The 20,985-nt window shown below is 40.3% G+C and overlaps 1 protein-coding gene across 10 annotated transcripts in view; it reads right to left on the bottom strand.

Moving 5' to 3' along the window:
• Nucleotides 1-20,985, bottom strand: part of SYNE2 (spectrin repeat containing nuclear envelope protein 2) — a 338,449-nt gene that overhangs the window by 199,798 nt on the left and 117,666 nt on the right. For 7 of the 10 annotated variants that reach the window (XM_047738768.1, XM_047738772.1, XM_047738776.1 and 4 more), the window contains exons 17-28: nucleotides 19,783-19,947; nucleotides 18,528-18,677; nucleotides 16,374-16,544; nucleotides 11,914-12,072; nucleotides 11,439-11,612; nucleotides 8,823-8,957; nucleotides 6,909-7,067; nucleotides 3,775-3,986; nucleotides 3,538-3,628; nucleotides 2,539-2,657; nucleotides 2,132-2,258; nucleotides 411-568 (exon numbers count right to left, since the gene is read on the bottom strand). In XM_047738768.1, the coding sequence (XP_047594724.1) occupies nucleotides 411-568; nucleotides 2,132-2,258; nucleotides 2,539-2,657; nucleotides 3,538-3,628; nucleotides 3,775-3,986; nucleotides 6,909-7,067; nucleotides 8,823-8,957; nucleotides 11,439-11,612; nucleotides 11,914-12,072; nucleotides 16,374-16,544; nucleotides 18,528-18,677; nucleotides 19,783-19,947 (1,820 nt within the window). The remainder of the gene's footprint in view (nucleotides 1-410; nucleotides 569-2,131; nucleotides 2,259-2,538; nucleotides 2,658-3,537; nucleotides 3,629-3,774; nucleotides 3,987-6,908; nucleotides 7,068-8,822; nucleotides 8,958-11,438; nucleotides 11,613-11,913; nucleotides 12,073-16,373; nucleotides 16,545-18,527; nucleotides 18,678-19,782; nucleotides 19,948-20,985) is intronic. The other 3 variants (XM_047738773.1, XM_047738774.1, XM_047738775.1) reach the window with 3 other exon arrangements.

Genomic DNA, 20,985 nt, shown 5'->3' with positions numbered 1-20,985 from the left:
ACAGAGTTTAAGTTCCACCTAAGTCTCTGGCCGGTGGGGTGGTTCAGTGATGTTGTTTAAATTCCCTAATGGCAATCATAGTATCCTCTCTCACTGTGGTTGTGAGAACTAAATACAATAGCATACTTAGTATAGTATTAGCCATCTTTTTTTTTTTTTTAAGATTTTATTTATATATTTGACAGACAGAGATCACAAGTAGCCAGAGAGAGAGGAAGAAGCAGGCTTCCTGCTGAGCCGAGAGCCCGATGCGGGGCTCGATCCCAGGACGCTGAGATCATGACCTGAGCTGAAGGCAGAGGCTTTAACCCACTGAGCCACCCAGGCGCCCCAGTATTAGCCATCTTAAAATAGCATTAAAAATTCAGTAAATTCTGTAAACTCATGGTTAACAGATCTCAGAATTATACCTGGTATTAAGAGCCATCTGAAACTCTCTTTCCTTTTCCTTTAATCTGTCTCTCGTGTTCCTTATTAAAGGCTTCTTTATGTCACTGTCAAGCTCTTCTAACTTCAATGAGGTGAATTCAAACTTTTTCCAGCAAGCATCAGTTTCATCTCTTAAGACCTAGGTGAACCACATGAAGTAATCTATCAACTAGTGGGTTAATAGGCACAATTATTCTGTTCTTACAAAATGAGGATGTTTGCCAACCATTAACACAGAGTTTCACATGAAAATACTTTAGAAGTATTTTTATATCTTATTATATATTTTATATCTTATACATATATATTAATTAATAAAATTAATTACATTTAAAAATATTTTCCAACCATCTACAAGTGAAGTATCCTTCAGGGAACAACAATCTTAACTGTCTTCTTAGAAGTCCCATTCAGTGAAGTCAAGGGAGTCAACAACAAAGGAACAAACTCCCTTCCCATAAGCAGGTGCACAGAATATAATTCAGAAAGATATATGCAATGTAAGAACAGATATCCTAGTTCCTCTAGATAAAAAATCTTTGTTTCTCCCTAAACTGAAAACAAAACTAGAGTGAACCAAAACTGTTTCTATCAAATAAGAAGTGAATGAAATTAAATTATGATTTATAATTAAACACCTAAAAATTCAATACTATTCTAGCTCCTTATCTTGTTGTTATTTTTTTGTGTTTTTTTTAAAGGTGCTGCTACAGAATTTACTGAGTGCCGATCATTATAATTTGTTCTTCACCTTCCCCACGGATTATTGCCGCTTTTATAAACAACTCATTATTCAGTTACTGGAGTAAGGTCTCAAGACAGTTTCTTAATTGTGATGAAAACGTGCTAAATTCATCACTTGAACGACAGAGATTTTAACATATTAATTCTGCTTACTCAGATGGAAAATAGAGAGGAGCCAGATGGTAGAGTGTGACTCAGGAACTGCCATCATAAAGGGAAGATAACTAAAGGGCACTGTAGGCTCTCCTGTGGCCCTTTCCTCTACCTGCTGGGTTTTCTGTTAAGGGATCGTTCTAAGGCACTTCCAAGCATACAACGGTATTGTTCTGCACTGCACAGATTGTTTTCAAAATACGGGAGATCTTTATTTGTACGGCTTACGGTTGGTTTGCCCAACACTAGACAGTTTTCCCTGAAGCGCCTGAGCCAAATGGCTCTCCAGAAGATTATCCATCACTCAGAGCGAAATATCCCTCCACTGCCTGCCCCTTCCTAACTGCCCCAACATCAGATAGATAAGTGACAATTTGGTAAAGACGATGATGACTGAAATAAATATTCAGAGCCACTGGTTTTTCATGTGTTGTTAATTTGAGAGCAACACAGTTGGACTACTGGTTGAAACTGCCTTGAAACACATTGTTTTGAACAATTCTTTAGAAGCCCTCATTCCCATCCTAAACATAATCCAAAACTCTCCAAGCTACAGTATCTTGACTACCAAATTAGAGCATGAGCAATAAATTAGGACCCCCAAACCAAGTCTTTCCTGGGCTTGGTAGCTGAATGCAAATCACTCTCTGAAATAGAATAATGTTAGAAATGCAATCCAACAGAGAGAATTCTTTGGAAACATCTAGCACATGTGACCTCAACAAAAACAGTGAAGTCTATACAGATGGTGGTATTATTTTCTAATAGAAGATAAAACTTCTCTAATGATCTTTTTGGTAATTACCCGTAGATCTGTCAGTTTATCCTGCAGACAAGCACTACTCCTTTCCTTGTCACTGGAGAAATCAGAAATAATTCTGAATTTGTTATTTTCCAGGTATAGCTCAAGATCTTCTCTGTGGATATCATACCTGGAAAAAAATTAAATGCAATATTACTTAATTTTAATAAAACAAAACATTTTTTATTTATAATTTTTAATTTATAATTTTTAAATTTATAACTTCTAATATATAGTTTAATTTATAATTTTTTAATTATATATGAAGAAATCTCAGGGAATTTGTGCTTAAGTTACCAGACCATGTGCAAAAAAATTATGACTTATGGATTATAAACCTGTATTAAAGTATAACATTTCTGCATTAATTAAATATTTTTGGTGGATTTCCAGTTATGTAAAGGGGTTACCTCTCTTGTAAACAACTGAGGGCTGCATTGTGATCCTTTTCAGACTTCTCCATAGAGCTTTCCTCCTGCTGAGGCTTTAACTTGGATTTCAGGCTAAAATTCTTCATTGATCCCATTGTCCACGTAAATATGCAAAATAGCAAACATAATATCTTCAGTATACTTAACTGGGATATACATAGACAAATGGAATATACAACTGGAATATACGTAAACATGCATAAGATATTTCAATATACTTAACTAAACTGGAAAAGACAAACACTTTATAATACAAAGGTGTGTCACTAATTCTTTATACCCCAAACCAGGAGATACTACAACTTATTTGAAGCTTCTCAGCTCCGAGAAAGGTCTTCCCCCTAGGACAGAGATTTATGACACTGAGTTTCGCCTTCTAATTGGTATGTCAACAGAGAAAAGGCGTTCTCCCAACCGCAAAATACTGTATCCGCCTGTGACCTCATAGCCACAGTCAAAAGCAGACCTCTGAAGTCAAATACACCTCGTCCTTCCCCACAACTGCAGACTGGCAGTCTGGGCTAAGACATATAGTCCATGCCCACTTACCGAAAATTCAAGAATTCAGAAAATTCAATTCCCAAGAAAAGTAGAGGACATTCTACTGAGAAAAAGACAAATGATAAATGAAGTAATTTAGCTCAGCGAAGCTGAGGCATCTGTACAGATTAAACTCCACCTCTGGTATCCTCAGGAATGTCCACAGACAACGTGTATACATAATGGCGGCAAATGGTCTCTTTCTGAAAGACCTGTTTGTAACTTCAGAGGAAGATAAAGTGATGCTCACTACAACTATGGCTCGCTGTATTATAATTCTTGGAAAAGGAGTCTTCCTTGCATTATTTAAATGGAAATTCTTGGCTGATGAAAATAATCAGATAATTAAAACCAACAATTAACGAGAAGTGGATCACTATACACTTGGCCTTTTCATTACTAGGTTTGCTCCTAAAATACATTATCCACATTTAACACCTTTTCAGTTGATGGTTGATCACGTGATTTTGCAAATGGTACCTCACTGTGGGCATCCCTTCCTCCATTCTCGGATGTGTTCATGGTCTCCCTAGGGAGGAATCAAAATTGCATATTAAAGTAAAGGAAGAAAAATCACGCCTAAACCAGAATAAAGAACACTCCTTCTCATTTGATTTCACAAGGAGCTTCATCTCGTTTTTCCCTGATGTGTAATTATTCTCCAGAAGCACTAACTTGGTTTTCGACGTGCCTCCCATCGTGGGTTGCAGTGTCATATGAATCTCGGAAGCACATTTCCGCAGTCGTTCTATCTTTTGTTCATAATCTTTGAGTGCTCTCCTCATTTCTTGTTGACTCTTCTGGGAAGTCAGCTCTTCACATAGCTCCCGCAAGACATCCATGTGGTGATCTAGCTGGTACAGACTGCCTTCCTCAGAAAAGCAGGCCTGATTGAGGAAATAAAGCAGAAAATGTGCTTCAGATGAGCTTACATGATTAGTCCATAAGGATTAGAAAGTAACAGATGTGTGTGACTTCAACATCACATTCTTTTATAGGCCATCGACTGTGTGCCTGATGTGGTAATGGGCACTGGAGAAACAAAGATGAGGAAGTCAGCCTGAAAGAGATTCACCACAGTCCAATAATGCAGTGAATGAAACCAGAATTCGTCACCCCAAAATAAGCCTCTTTTTTTTGAAGTGATCTCTCTGCCCAACATGAGGCTCAAACTCATGACCTCAAGATCGAGTCACATGCTTTACAGACTGAGCCAGCCAGACAGCCTCCAAAATACACCTTTCTGATGTGAAAATTATTTTGAGCTAAAGGCAATTAAGAAGCAGTAAATACAGAAAAAGCTCCTTGCTTCCTGCCTAACGGCCAGAAATAAAGTCTCTCTCTTTTTTTTTTTTTAAAGATTTTATTTATTTATTTTGACAGAGAGAGAGATCACAAGCAGGCAGAGAGGCAGGCAGAGAGAGGGGAGGAAGCAGGCTCCCCGCAGAGCAGAGAGCCCGATATGGGGCTCGATCCCAGGACCCTGAGATCATGACCTGAGCCGAAGGCAGCGGCTTAACCACTGAGCCACCCAGGCGCCCCATAAAGTCTCTTTTTATTAGAGACAGACTCTGGTCAGCCCAAAGATAGTACCAGAGGAATCTGCGAACAAACCTTGTTAAACTAACCCTTATCTTTGTCTTGTCAATTCTGGTCTCTTTGTCTAAAAGGTATAAAAAATTCCTTCTCTGGCTACTTCTTTGGGTCTTCACTCTCTTGCGAAGGCTCCCGTGTGAACGTAACAATTCAATAAAATATGTATGCTTTGTTCCTGTTTGTCTTTGTCAGTTTCATTCTCAGAGACCCTCAAGGGGTGAAAAAACCTTTTTACTCGCCTACAGCAGTCACATACACTATGGGTACCTAGTGTGACAAGTGTTACGATAGAGCCACTGTCTGCCATAAGGAGTCAGAAAAAATCTACCTCACATGTGGGAACCATCAGAGGGAGATGCAGAAAGAACAAGGACAAGTCCCCTAAGTAAAAGGAGAGAGACGTCCTTCCTACCAGAAGGAACAGACGAGAGGAAAAAGGCTCCAGCTGTTCTAAAACAATAGCAGTCTAGTGAGCTGGAGGGAGGGCACAGCACAGGAAAAGGGATACCGAAGGCGTGTCCTGCAGCCAGGCTGTCAAGGACCTGCGTGGTCTTCTAAGGAGCTTGGAGATGTTCTGAGAGTAAGGGCGAGACACTGAAATAGGATCTGTGGTTCAGCGGGGTCTCTCAGGGGATGGGTCTGGAAGATGACATGACCGTCATCAAATGGGGAGAATAATCTGGGTTGAAGGCAATAGCAACAGTGGTGGAAATGAAGGAAAAGAAGAATTGTTCTAATGAGTAACAGAGGCGTCCTGGCACCAGACTCCATCATGACTGAGCCGGAAGGAAAGGGGATGGGGAGGAGGGGAATTCAGAGGCGACACTGCCCTTCCTGACGAACAGACACAAGAGGAAGAAGAGTATGAAAGGAGATAGTATTGAAGGGCTTTGGACACGCCGAATGGCAGGTCTCTGAAGAACACTGGTGACATCTACTACTCAGAACCTGGAGTGCAGAGGAAAGGACTCAGCTGCAGACAGAAATTTAGGCACTAACATTACAGAGAGCATTTTATCATTAAAACCAAAGATGGGAAGGGTGCCTGGGTGGCTTAGCTTAACCCGCTGAAGCCTCTGCCTTCAGCTCAGGTCATGATCTCAGGGTCCTGAGATCAAGCCCCACATCGGGCGCTCTGCTCCGCAGGAACCCTATTTCTGCCTGCCTCTCTGCCTACTTGTGATCTTTGTCTGTCAAATAAATAAAAATAAAATCTTAAAAAAAAAAAAAAAACCAAAGATGGGGAATACCCACATGGGTCAGTCGGTTGAGTGTCTACCTTAGGCTCAGGTCGTGGTCCCAGGGTCCTGGGACAGAGTCCCTGGTTGAGCTCCCTGCTTGGCAGGGAATCTGCTTCCTCCTCTCCCTCTGCCCCTCCCCATCACTTGTGCGCACACACTCTCTCTCTCTCAGATAAATAAATAACATCTTAAAAAAAAAAAAAAGAAAATGCAGAGGGCATAAAATCCCTGAGAACAGGCATGAAACCAGCCAAAAAATAGACTCTCAAAACTAAAACATTAAGACAACAAAATGAAAACAGAGAAATTTGTGGGGCCCCTGGCTGGCTCAGATAGTAGAGCACGTGACTCCTGATCTTGGGGTTGTGAGTTTGAGCCCTACACTGGGTGTAGAGATTACCTGAAGAGAGAGAAATCTGTGAAGGACACTAGGAAGAAGCTCCCCACTTCCCACCAAAAATAATAAAATAAGGAAAAGCAAAAGAGACTAATATTGGGAGAGTTACAGCAGTAGAAAGTTTAAAGGAAAGAAGAGGGGGTCAGTACTGTCAAATAAACAGAAGCAATCATATAGGATGGGGGCCAGAGAAAGGTCATGAGATATGCCTCCCATTTGCTATCATTCCCCAAAGCAGCAGTTCTAAGGACACCATATCCCCTCAAAATCAACTGTGGCTACTTTAGCAACAGGTGACACATCTGTAACCAGAGTCTGAAGGACAGGGGCTACGGAGACATAGCAAGGAAAGTCATGAAATATTAACTCAATGCTGAGTTTTTTTTCACTTCTACAAAGCAAGCAGCTTTGTAGTTAGAGAAGGAACTGCATAAGGGATAGTCCCCAGGGGACAGACGAGAGGGCTGAAGTAATTTTCAGGGCAGGTTTAATCCCAGGCTAAGTAAGGACACACACAACCATGTAGGATAAACTCCAAAATAATGACAGCACTTAAATGGAAACAGGTGGTTTACCTCATGTTCCTTGATGAGACCCTTGGTCCTCCCTCTGCGAATCAGTTTCTTCTCTTTATTTATTTGTTTTTCGAGTCTTGAAATATTGTCACTGAGCTTCTCTTTTTCAATGTCTATTTTCAGTTGTTGAATATACAAAGACATCTCATGATGAAGAGCCTGCCAAAAAAAAAAAAAGAAAGAAAGAAAGAAAGAAAAGAAAAGAAAGCCACAGAGGGTCATCGTCACTATGGGAAAAGAATACATTGGAAAGATTTTCATCAAAAAACCAATAAAGGGGCACCTGGATGGCTCAGTGGGTTAAAGCCTCTGCCTTTGGCTCAGGTCATGATCCCAGGGTTCTGGGATCTAGCCCCACATCCGACTCTCTGCTCAGCAGGGAGCCTGCTTCCTCCTCTCTCTCTCTCTCTGCCTGCCTCTCTGCCTATTTGTGATCTCTGTCTGTCAAATAAATAAATAAAATCTTTAAAAAAATACCACAATAAAAATATTTGTAGTAACAAAGGAGAGAAAGGGAGTTTAAGCGGCATTCTGGTTCATCCTTGTGTCTTCAGGGAGGACGTTTTAAACTATACCAGACCCAGAAAGGAACTTTCTTTTTCTTCCTAACAACTAAAAATGTGTGTTAGCTGAACGACACTGTTAAGAAAACAGAAAGTGAGACTCAGACTGAGAAAACACATAGACAAAATGCATAGCTGAGCCTATGGAAAAACAGTATGGAACGGTACTGTGTCTTCGGGATGGGATTCTGAAGTAGCGAAAAAAGGACAGAAGGGAAACATTGTGGAAATATGAATAAAGTATAAACTGAATAATGAATAGATATTAATACATGAATTGTGACAAAGGTAGCATATTAATGTAAGGTGAGAACAGTAGGAGAAACTGGGCATGGGGTATACCAGAACTCTCTGTACTATCTTTGTAATAATTCTGTGAATCAAAAATTGTTCTAAAATTTAAAAGTTTATTTTAAAATGTGTCTTAAGAGCACCTTAAACAGTAGACATTCAATTATATTACTTTATTTTCTCTCTGTCTCCAGGCACACACACTGAATACTAATCACCCTTTTCTGAATACAATCTCTGTGGCAGAGGCTTTAGATAAATCCTTGCAATAATCCTGCCGAGTAGTTTGGGTTATCCCCATTTTATCAGTGAAGTTCCTAGAAGTTAAACAACTTACCCAGGGTCATAGCTCTTGAATCCAGGTCTGTCTGCCACCAACGCCCATGCCTATTTCTCTAGGAAAGAGAGTGTGTGTGTGTGCGCGCGCGCGTGTGTGTGTATGTACTGATATGTTGTCTCAGTCAGGATCCAACTAGAGACCCAGGAAACACTAAGTATTTAACTCAGAGTGAATTAAATGCCACCAATGCCCATGCCTATTTCGCTAGGAAACTGTGTGTGTGTGTGTGTGTGTGTGTGTGTGTGTTGATACATTGTGTCTCAGTCAGGATCCAACTAGGGACCCAGGAAACATTAAGTATTTAACTCAGAGTGAATTAGATGCAGGGAACTGGTGAGGCGAGGGACGAAAGAGCAGAGAAGCCAGAGAAGGGACTGGAAGGTGACCTGGAGATGAGCCCAGCCGCCAGGTTGTTCCTCCCATGGGGCTGGAGGCTTCAGACAAGCCCAGACAGAAGGGTCACCAGAAGCTGGAACTCTGGAACCTGCAGCCAGGGGAAGACACAGCCACCAGGGACTCTCCCTTCTCCCCTTCCATCACCCTGTAATCTCTAAACCGTGTTGTCACTGGCTGAACACAGAAGCCAATTGGGCCCTGGGCACTGCAGGATTGACCTCGCCGTGATACCAAGCACAAGGGGACACTAACAGTGACCGAGCACAGACAGGCCCCGGGGTTGGCTCTACCAGAGGAAGCCCAGACACATGTGCATGTCCTTACCTCCCACTTGGTGCAGGCACCTCTACTCTCTTCTTCCAAAGACAGCTTCACACCCTCAGTTACGTTATTTTTCAGTTCTTCGACAGCCTTCAGATACTTGGCCAGACTTTTAGAATTAAGAATTATTAATGCTTCCTAGAAAAGAGAATACAAATGAGAACATGAAAGCCTCATTCTACTGCCAAGTCCTCAAAGCTCATTTTGGTAGGTCTTTAACAGGCATAATTAGGAAAAGACTTTTTTTTTTAAAGATTTTATTTATTTATTTGACAGAAAGAGATCACAAGTAGGCAGAGAGGCAGGCAGAGAGAGATGGGGAAGCAGGCTCCCAGCTGAACAGAGAGTCCAATGCAGGGCTCGATCCCAGGACCCTGAGATCATGACCTGAGCCAAAAGCAGAGGCTTTAACCCACTGAGCCGCCCAGGCGCCCCACAGGAAAAGACTTTTTGAAGACAATAAAGATTTAGGGGAGACTTTTTGTAAAGTAAGGTTGACCTCCCTTTTGCATCTCTTGAATTATTTTGAAAAGAATTGCAAGATACTTATTATTCAAATGTAGTCAGACATTTGAGAACCACATAAAGACTTCCTTAGGATATTCAGGATGACTTCTGTTACCCTCTGATAAATAATTAAGAGGATTATTGTGCAGGGTAATGAGCCACTGGCGCTGTTTCCTCTAAGGTTCTTAAGTACTAGTGAGTGGAGGACCATACTTCCTTGACAATACCATATGAAGAACACGGTGGCTTGTATTAGAGATTTGTGTTGCAGTAAGACACAATTTATAGCAGGGTTAACAGGAAAATATTTCATCTTGTGCATAAGGCATTTTTATGCTGCCATGAGTCAACATTACCTTATTGTCAACTTCAAAGTTTTGCCCAGGGCCAACCACACTGGCAGTCCTGCCCCAGAGAGGGAGTGGCTGTAGACAGAGATGCGTCTGCTCCTTATCTCACACTTACCTGCTCGCAGGGAGTAGTTACCTGGCAATTACCTGGCAGAAACCTAGTTAATTAGCAAATGACAGAAGAAAGAATAGTCTAGGGCTTGCGAAAGAGGCAGAAAACCTACAGGAGACAGAAGACGAAAGTAATTCTAGGGAATAAGGCAATTCAGCCGGGTGGGAATTCGCTGATGCCCTCACGGCATCTGCGATGGGCCTCCTGCAGAAAAGGTACTGTGCTGAGCCCCAGGGCCCTCCTCCACAGCCTCCGTGAGGCCTGAGAGATTTATGACCTAGGGAGACACTAACCCACATGCTGGCAGGAGGCTCCTACTATTCATGTCTCCCTGGAGACCCAAGGTCTCAGGGCAGGACCTGGCAGGGCAGGGGTCTTGCTTCTGTTTGAAAACAGATCTACTTTACTAAATGCCTGAGGAAAAAGGCGGGGGAGGAGGGGGAATCCCTGCCTCAGATTCCAAAAGGCAAACGGTCAGAAAGAGGAAAACGGTGCCAGCCCAACACCTCTAACTCCCCCTCTCTGGAGGAGAAGGGGCCTGCAGCCTCCATGTCTCCTCTGCCTTCTGTCTCTCCTGAGCAGACCCTATCAGCATCCTGACATGCAGCCCAGTGGTTATTACGAGAAGCACTGAGAACCACTGACTCTATGAGGTCAGTTTAGTACTCTCAGCAACCTGAGAATAGAAGCGGCAAAAGCCTACAGAGGGAACCAGTCAAAGGGGGTGACTAGCAACGTGTGCACAGCACAGATCAGGCAGGGAGGGTTCTGAGGTCATGGGAAAAGCAGTGTCGAGATGGCTGATAACGGCCCCGTCTCGTTCACAATCCAGAAAGCAACACAGGGAATGAGGCCCAGAAAAGTGAAGGAGGCCACAATGAGACTAAAAAGAGGCTCCATCTCCCAAAAAAGTGTGGGGGTAACCCCCCCACAGGTGCCTAATGCATTTTAAATGTTCAGCAAGTGTATGAAATGTTGAATAAAGGAATGAGCGGAAGGATACCCAACACTCAACCTCTCCAATGTGTCCAGGGGTAGAGCCTTGTCTTACTTTTACTTCCTATCCTCCCAAGCACCTGCCCTGTGTTAATGACCAGTGACTATCGGGTTTGCACACATCTTCAGCCCCCTCTCAAGCCAGGAAAAAGCAACCTGAAACTGCCTTCAGCCAGAACAACATCTCTGGGTCTTGAACTGCTGTCAGCATTAGGTCCACATGGAACTTTTATCAATGCATTTTAATAATAAAAGTGCTATTTCACATTCAGAGAATTTTACCTATCCCAAGTGCCTTTACTGGCCTCATTTTCATTTAAAGTCTCACAATGAACTTGGTAGCTGGCATTATTTTACCCGTTTCACTGATGTGAAAAGCAAGAGAAATTAAATCCATGCTCACTATCATAGAATCAGCTGTGCTCTCGACGCACTACCCCTGAGTCCACTCGGCAGGTCTATAATAAAATTTAAATTGAAAAAATCATTCATGTTGATGTCTATTTTTAATAGTTTCCGGGAACAGCGTCTCAAACTGGGAAGCTTTGTCAAGTTACCATAACTTTGTAACGACAGGGATGAAAACACCTCGATTTCAAATGAGACAGGTAGCCAATAATAAAGAGCCTACATTTGATGGCAGAGAAGTCCCACCTTGTATTTTGAAATTAGTCCGCTCTGGCTTTCTCGTTGTCCAAGTAATTGCTCAGCCCTTGTCATGTAGGAGTCGAGCTCCTTCTGTGACGCTTCCATCTTCAGCCTGACATCCAGGTTGAACTCGGTATCAGCCGAGTTTTTTAACGCAGCAACTAATTTTACCATACTGATCTGCAGAAACAAAAAAAAATTCTCAACGCCTGACCCAGCTGTTCAGTAAGTCATAAATTAATAAATATATTCTTTGAGTAGTCATTCTTAAATTCCCACTAGATATAAAAATAGCCTATTTATTATATTGGTATTTTCTAATATGCTCTGAATTATTTAAAATAGATATATAAAATGCAAAAGTAATATTTTATAAAACATGGCCCATGTCTAGGGCAACCCCTCCCTCTCTTCCCCATCCTCCCACCGACCACTCACTTTTAAAGACAAATTCATTAACTAGGAAATATTAAAGAGAGACCTGAACTTTCTCTTTGGCTTCTTGAATCTTTGTCTGAAACCCAACTGTGAGAACATGTTGAAGGGACTCCTGGCTTGAAATATTTTGTACATCCATTTGTAAGATATCTTCAGTTCTAGACACAAGTTCCTCATACATAGAGCCTTTGGCAATAAGGTGCTATTAAAACAAAGTGAGACCATGATAAAAATTCTGATTAAATTTTAAACATTGGCCTTAATCTCATCACAAAATCATAAAAATGAGATAAATCCCAAATGAGATAAATCTGTACTCTAGAAATGTTATTTTAAAAACTCATTTTGAAACTTTGTATCAGTACAGACTCTGAGAAACATAGGCTTTTACAGATTATTCTTTATACAGTAAGCATGTCAATAAACTAAAGCCTAGAAGTAATGCAACGCCAATTGACAGAAAATAAGTTGAGAGATAGTAATAACTTTAAAATGAAGTTGTTTCTAAGTCAAATCAGTTGGAAGGAAATACAATAACCGTTATTAGAGAAAATGAACTACTGGAAATAAATCTTTTTAAAAACTATGCTTTCTAAAAATAAATTCAGATGGATCAGAAAGTTACATATAAAATAGGAACTATGAAACAAAAGAAATTATCCATAAAAACTACATACTCTCTCTGGTAGGAAGCAACTTTTTGGGGGTAAGAGTAGAAATATAAACACGGAAGATTTTCTATGTAAATAAAATAAACAACCTAAAAGTCCACAAATTGGTAAAAATATATGCCATACAAATGAAAATGTGTCATGACTCAAAGAGCTTATAAATTCAATAAGAGAAGTACCAAGATCCCCCCCCAATTCAGAAAACACATAAACAGGTAATTTACAGAAACAAATGGTTGAATAATACATAACAGATAGTTCAACCTTACATGTAATAAAATAAGTACAAATTAAAATAACAAGGTACTGCTTTTCAATTATCAAATCAGCAAAAAAATTAATCACAACTCAAGGATGGTATGAGTATGATAATATAGAAATCACACTTTGATATCAACTAGATAAATGCTGATTTTATTTATCTTAGAGCAGTGGGATCATGGTAATTTTTATTTTCTTTATTCTTTTGTGCAATATTTAAATGTCCTACACTGAATGTACTACATTCATTTATCATTTTAATGTTTTTCTCTTTTTCATTATTAAAGTAACAAAAGCTCACATTAAAAAACTCAGAAATGGAAAGGTACAGAATGTAAATGAAAAGCTTCTCTTCTTCCCCATTCTTCCCTTTGTGGCCATTTAAGTCAATCATTCACACATTCATTTTAAAAATACTTGGTTTGCATCTACTAGGCAACAGGAATTGTGCTAAGAGTGGGCCATAATACAGGATCAACACAGAATTAGTTCTCTGTTTATCTTTACACACATTTTTCTATGGATGTAAAAGCATGAAGTATAAAATGCAATTGTTTTATCCTCAACGTCACTCATTATCAGGGAAATACAAATCAAAGCTATGATGAAATACTATCTCACAACTGTCAGAATGGCTAAAATTAACACAAAAGACAACAAGTGATGGCAAGGATAAAGGGGAACCCTCTTACACTGTTGGTGGGAATGCAAACTGGTGCAGCCATTCTGGAAAAGAGCATGGAACTTCCTCAAAAAGCCAAAAGTAGAACTACCCTACGATCCAGCAATTGCACTATTAGGTATTTACCCAAAGGATACAAAAATACACATTCAAAGGGGTACATGCACCCCAATGTTTATAGCAGCATTATCAACAATAGCTAAACTATGGAAAGAATCCAAATGTCCACCGACCGATGAATGGATAAAGATGTTGTATTTATACAATGGAATTACTCATCCATCAAAAAGAATGAAATCTTGCCATTTGCAACAAAGTGGATGAAGCTACAGTGTATTAGGCTATGCTGAATAAGTCAATCAGAGAAAGATAAATACCACATGATTTCATTCACATGTGGAATTTAAGAAACAAAACAGATGAACATTTGGGAGGGTGCAGAAAGACAGAGGGGGGAAACAAATTATAAGAGACTCTTTTTTTTTTTTTTAAAGATTTTATTTATTTATTTGACAGAGAGAGATCACAAGCAGGCAGAGAGGCAGGCAGAGAGAGAGGAGGAAGCAGGCTCCCTGCTGAGCAGAGAGCCCGATGCGGGGGCTCGATCCCAGGACCCTGAGATCATGACCTGAGCCGAAGGCAGCTGCTTAACCCACTGAGCCACCCAGGCGCCCCAAGAGACTCTTAACTACATAGAACAAACAGGGTTGATGGAGGGAGTTGGGTGGGCGATGGGCTAGATGGGAGATGGGTATTAAGGAGGGCACTTGTGATGATGAGCACTGGGTGTTCCATGTAAATGATGAACTGCTGAACTCTATTTCTGAAATTAATACTGAACTGTAAGTCAACTAACTAGAATTTAAATTTTAAAAAAACAACCGTTTTAAAAACCATTTTAAAAAATCACATCACCTATACTGCACAGCAATTCACATTTCTTTTTTTTTCCTTAAGATTTATTTATTTATTTGACAGAGAAACAGCATGAGAGGGAACACAAGCTGGGGGAGTGGGAGAAAGAGAAGCAGACTCCCCGATGAGCAGGGAGGCTGATGTGGGGCTCAATCCCAGGACTGCGGGATCATAACCTGAGCCGAAGGCAGATGCTTAACGACTGAACCACCCAGGAGCCCCCAGCACTTGGTTTTTTGTTTTTTGTTTTTAATTTTATTTATTTGACAGAGAGAGACAAGCGAGCAAGGGGGAACACAAGGAGGGGGAGTGGGAGAGAGAGAAGCAGACTTCCCGCCGAGCATGGAGCCCCATGCGGGGCCTGATCCCAGGTCCCTGGGATCATGACAGGAGCTGAAGGCAGACGCTTAACAACTGAGCCACCCAGACGCTCCGCAATTTGCATTTCTTTATGCACCATATATCTTGCTCTAATAAAGATCTACTTAATTCCTTGTTAACATAAATATATTCCAGTATGTTTGTATTTTCATTGTTTATAGAAGGCTTTAAAATATTGAATTTCTCATTCCTCACTCATTTCTTTCACTAAAATAAATTCTAGTTATAGCAAATAAATAAATATAAAAATAAATAAAAGCACTGACAGATGGCACAGGTAACTTTTTTTAATATTTACAAAGCAATAAAAAATACCATTCTGGGGCGCCTGGGTGGCTCAGTGGGTTAAGTCTCTGCCTTCAGCTCAGGTCATGATCCCAGGGTCCTGGGATGGAGCCCCACATCGGACTCTCTGCTCAGTGGGGAGCCTGCTTCCCCCTCTCTCTCTGCCTGTCTCTCTGCCTACTTGTGATCTCTGTCAAATAATAAAATCCTTTTTTAAAAAACCATTATTATAAACCATGAAAACACAAAGTGCTATATATACACCTTTCAGAAAGGCAGGTTTAAAAAAAAATAATTATATAAATATTCCTTTATTCCAGGAACTTTCCATCTTGTTGTAATTTATGACATGCTCCATAAGTTTTATAGCTGAGCGGGAACTCAGTAAAAACCTCAATTGTAACTTCTTTCCCAGGAGAACTGAATGATATTAAAACACACTCTTGCTTCATTGCTTTTCAATGAGTTGAACTGCCAGAGAATAAAGACAGAGAGGTTTTAACAACATCCGTCACCCTCCCTGCATCAAGGAAGGAAGGCAAAGTGGTTTAATCAGTGGGTGAGCTTTCAAAGCACAGATCCTATAATCTCTTACACTCACAGTGCACGGACCTATCTGACGTTCTGTAGCTGGGAAAATTAGTTCAAGAATTGGGAGTCATAAGGTAGTATTGGTGGTCTCCTAACCTATTCTCTGTCTTCAAGCAAAATCACAGCAAATGATCCAGGGATGCAATCCATGCAATTATTAAAACTCTGAACAAAGAAAACTCAAACAGTCCTATTACTACTTACTTTTTTTTTTTTTAAAGATTTATTTATTTAGAAATAGAGAGAATGAGCAGGGTGGGGGGCCAGGGAGAGAGGGAGAAAGAATCTCAAGCAGACTCTCCACTGAGCACAGAGCCCAAGAAAAGGCTCCATCCCATGACCCTAAGATCATGACCTGAGCTGAAATCAAGAGTCAGACACTCAACTGAGTCACCCAGGCACCCCCTATTACTACTTACTTTAAAACTGTATTTATCTTTTTTTTTTTTTTTTTAGGATTTTATTTACTCACCTGAGACAGAGAGATACAGAGAAAGGGAACATGAGCAGGGGGAGGGAGAGGGAGAAGCAGACTTCCCACTGAGCCAGGAGCGAGCCTGATGCGGGGCTCCATCACAGGACCCTGGGATCATGACCTGAGCTGAAGGCAGATGCTTAACCATCTGAGCCACCCAGGCGCCTCAAAACCTTGTATTTATCTTAATACTTAAGTCCACAACCATGAAATCTATTCTTTTAATACTTCTACACTCCTACCTGCAAACGTTCTTCCACTGAGGCATCGACACCCTCTTGATGTCTCAGAAGCTCCAAAAGAGATTCGGTTTCTGCCTCCCAGATTTCCACTTGTCCAATGAGTTTTTCAACCTCTTCAGCCACTTGAAATTGCCTTGTGAATTCATTTTCTTTTTCACATTCTTCCCCAGCCTACAACAGTCACAATTATTGCTAAGAACAACATTTATATTATAAAAGAATTTTCAGTTAAAAAAGAAAGTTATGTATTTTTTTTTCCTGAAGACATCTAATTCAACCTATTTTAGTAACTTAAAAACCTAGTTTGGGACAATGATAATAGCACTTTATGATCGTATTAATCACTTTAGAAAGTAAAAATTTTTTCACATATATTTCCTTTTTTTTAAAAGATTTTATTGATTTGAGAGAGAGACAGCACGAGCATGGGGAAGGGCAGAGGGAGAAGCAGATGCCCCATTGAGCAGGGAGTCCACATGGGGCTTGATCCCAAGACCCTGGGATCTTGAACTGAGCTGAAGGCAGATGCTTCACCAACTGAGCCACCCAGGTACTCCATGTACACATATATTTTATTTTATTTTATTTTATTATTATTATTTTTTTTTAAGATTTTATTTATTTATTTGACAGAGAGAGATCACAAGTAGACGGAGAGGCAGGCAGAGAGAGAGAGAGAGGGAAGCAGGCTCCCTGCTGAGCAGAGAGCCCGATGTGGGACTCGATCCCAGGACCCTGAGATCATGACCTGAGCCGAAGGCAGTGGCTTAACCCACTGAGCCACCCAGGTGCCCTATTTTATTATTTTTTAAAGATTTTATTTATTTATTTGACAGAGAGAGATCACAAGTAGGCAGCGAGGCAGACAGAGAGAGAGAGAGGAGGAAGCAGGCTCAGTGGCTGAGCAGAGAGCCCGATGTGGGGCTTGATCCCAGGACCCTGAGATCATGACCCGAGCCGAAGGCAGCGTCTTAACCCACTGAGCCACCCAGGCGCCCCATACACATATATTTTCTTAATGAGAATATCATTCCTATCATTTATTTACTATCATCTCCACTTTATAGATAAAAAGATTAAAGGTTAGGAAATTAGGGTAATGACTCTACAGAAATGTCTAAAACTCATATACAATTTAACTAAACACAACTCTGCACAACAGTAGCTGTGAAACAGCACCAGGAAGAGACTCGGAACCCAGCTTCAACACAATGAAACCTTGTCCCATTAATCATCTCTCAGTAGCCTGTAGGCTGTTATGCTGTAGCTTTATACCTTACATGATAGATCCATTCGTAAAGTTGTTGTTAATCGACTGTATCTTAAATGTTTTAGAAGAAAATAGTATTCCACATTCTTACATTCTAAAAGCATACTGCACAATTTCAGATCTTTCAAGACTATCTCTCATCAGGTCTCCTTATGGTGGGAAACACTGGCACCCCATCAGGGCCACAGGCCAAAGCCAGTAAAAACTTACTTCAAGTGAAGTTGGATCCATTATTATTTGGAAGGGGTCACATTTCACAAATCCCAGGTATTATATCTTACATGTGTGTAATTCTTTCTTTGTTCCTTTTCCGTAGTCTTGTCTATAATTGTCTATAATCTAAATCATTGTCCAAATTATCCAACAAAACAAGAAATAAAGATTATATTGTCCCCCATTGTACAGAAAGGAAGCAAGATACAGGCCAGGGGCTAGACCAAAGCTGGGCAGTCCCTGAGCACAAGTCAGAAATCATCTAAAGAAAATATCAACTCTGTTTCCATAGCCTAGATGTCATGGCTGCTTCTGCATGCCTGTGAAAGTCCTCAGTGAGTAAGAGACACAGACTTGGACACTGAAAGCTCCTTCATGGAGGGATCCACTTACACATTCTAGTGGAAAATGACCATACTTTAAATGTTATCCAATAATTACATTTACCACTGTTTCAACAATATGCCCTTATCAAAAGAAAAATAGCCAAGATGGGCGCCTGTGTGGCTCTGTCGGTTAAGCATCCGACTCTTGATTTCAGTGCAGGTCTTGATCTCAGGGTCATTAGGTCAAGCCCTGCACTGAGCTCCATGCATGGAGCCTACTTAAAAAAACTTTTTTTAAATCGCCAAGTTATTTCTATATACAAATGAAATATATGACTATTTTACCTTTATATTCTGATTATGATTTTCAGGAAGTTCTACTGACATATCTCTTGAAAAATCAACAGTTGGTTTTCCTTCTTTAGGTAGCTGAGTATTTTCGTAATTTTCAAAATCAGGCTGATCCTGTATTTTTATAAGTGGAAGGTTCATCTCCTATAAAAAATGTCATGAAATTTTTTTTTTTAGATTTTTATTTATTTATTTATTTGACAGAGAGAGAGAGATCACAAGCAGGCAGAGAGGCAGGCAGAGAGAGAGAGAGAGAGAGAGGGAAGCAGGCTCCCTGCCGAGCAGAGAGCCCGACACGGGACTCGATCCCAGGACCCTGAGATCATGACCCGAGCCGAAGGCAGCGGCTTAACCCACTGAGCCATCCAGGCGCCCCAAAAATGTCATGAAATTTAAAGCCCATATTTTTTATGTGAAGTTATATTATTACCAACAATAAATGGACACAATATATTCAATGTATTTCTGGGATTTATCACTTAATAACAGTTTTATAAAGAATGAGTATTTCCCAAAAAAACCCTGTCTCAAATTACTAAGAAACAATAATTTAATCATTTAAATTCAAAAATTATTTATTAAAGGTCTGCTTTTATAAGGCACTTTGCTAACTATAAAGCTATATAAAGCTTGGCGTATGTTCTCAAGAAACTTGAAATCGGTAGGCAAAAATGCTTATGTTATTCTATTAATAGTAAATGAATTTCAACTAGAAAGCGATATATTACTTTTCCACACAAAAACCTGCACATAAACGTTCACAGCAACATTATTAGTAATAGTCAAAAAGATGGAAAGAAGCCAGTGTGCATGAATTGATCAATGAATAAGTAAAATGTTGGGTATCCATACAACAGATTATTATTTGCCATAAAAAGAAATGGAAGTACTGATACATGCTACAACACAGATGAACCTTGAAAACATTATGCTAAGTGAAAAAAGGCAAGAAACACAAGACCAGATATTACATGATCCCATCGGAGGGAAATATCCAGAATAGGCAAATCTACTGAGACATAAAGTGGATTAGTGGCTGCTGAGGAGGCTGGGAGAAGGTGGGAAGTGACTACTAAGGGGTACAGAGCTTCCTTAGGAGGTGACAAAAATGCTCAAAAATTTGCGATGGTGATGGCCACACAACTCTGAATATGCTCAACACCGCTGAGTTACACCCTTCAAATGAGTGACCTGTATGGCATGGGAGCTATAGCTCAATGAAACAAAAAACAAAAACAAAAAAACTTACAAGCTGAGTTTTGGTAATAAATTTTCTCCATCTTTTATTCAGTCTTCTCAGTTCCTTAGAAATAGATGATCCAACTACATCATTACTGACTTGAATCAGGAAATTTCCCACTTCGTTTAAAGTAGTATGTTCTACATTCCATTGGGATAGTGTCTCAAAGGGCACCTACACAACACAGAAGCAACACATTTTAATGACATTAACACTTGTCTTTCCATTATCCAGAAGAGATCTTTACTAAGGTTGATTCTAAGCCAAAGTGACTGTGAGGTTCTTAGGGATTCTGAGCCTTCCCTGTTGGACTAGCTCTTCATTCCTGATCACTAATTGGCAGACAACAGCTGCCTGTCATCACTTCTGGTCCTAAACTTTTAGGAAGCATCTGATGTTCTTTTCTTTCTTTCTTCCTTTCTTTCTTTCTTTCTTTCTTTCTTCCTTTTTTAAGATTTTATTTATTTATTTATTTGAGAGAGAGAGAGAGAGAGAGAGAGAGCGCGAGCACGCACAGAGGGACAGGAAGAGGGAGAAGCAAACTTCTCCTCCATCCTGGGATCCCTGGATCATGACCTGAGCCAAAGGCAGACACTTAACCAACTGAAATACCCAGGTACCCCTGATGTTCTGTCTTTCTTAAGTGATTAATGAACTTGGAGCAAAGGTTCTTAAGCACTTATCAGTTCATGGTGCCCTAAATGTCTCAGTAATTTTTTCATAGAGTCCCTAGGCCAGATTTATCTTAAAGATCTTATTTTCAAGTAGGTGGGTCCAAACCACTTAGTAGTTATTTGCTGCATGGTGCCCAACAGACTGATCGTGTGTCTCCTTCAAATGTTAAATTATCTTGAAAGTCCTCTTTGGCAGCTCAGGACACCTCAGCACAGAGTTTGGGAACTGCAAGGCTTAATGTGTTACTTTTCTCAGTTATGTGAATTTTCATAAAAGATCTTTAATGGATGGAGGTAGAGAGTATAATGCTAAGCAAAGTCAGTCAGTCAGAGAAAGACAAGTACCATATGATTACACTCATATGTGGAATTTAAGAAACAAATGAGCTAATGGACAAAGAGAGAGAGAGAGAGGTGGGAGGAACCAAGAAACAGACTCTTAACTATGGAGAACAAACTGATGGCCACTAGAGGGAAGGTAATTGGGGGGATGGGAGAAATAGGTGAGGAAGATTAAGGAGTGAATTTGTCCTTATGA

Source organism: Lutra lutra, chromosome 7, assembly GCF_902655055.1.
Source record: "Lutra lutra chromosome 7, mLutLut1.2, whole genome shotgun sequence".
Classification (NCBI taxonomy): Eukaryota; Metazoa; Chordata; class Mammalia; order Carnivora; family Mustelidae; genus Lutra; species Lutra lutra.
Note: the sequence above shows the minus strand (reverse complement) of the source record. Positions and strands in the feature narration are given on the sequence as shown.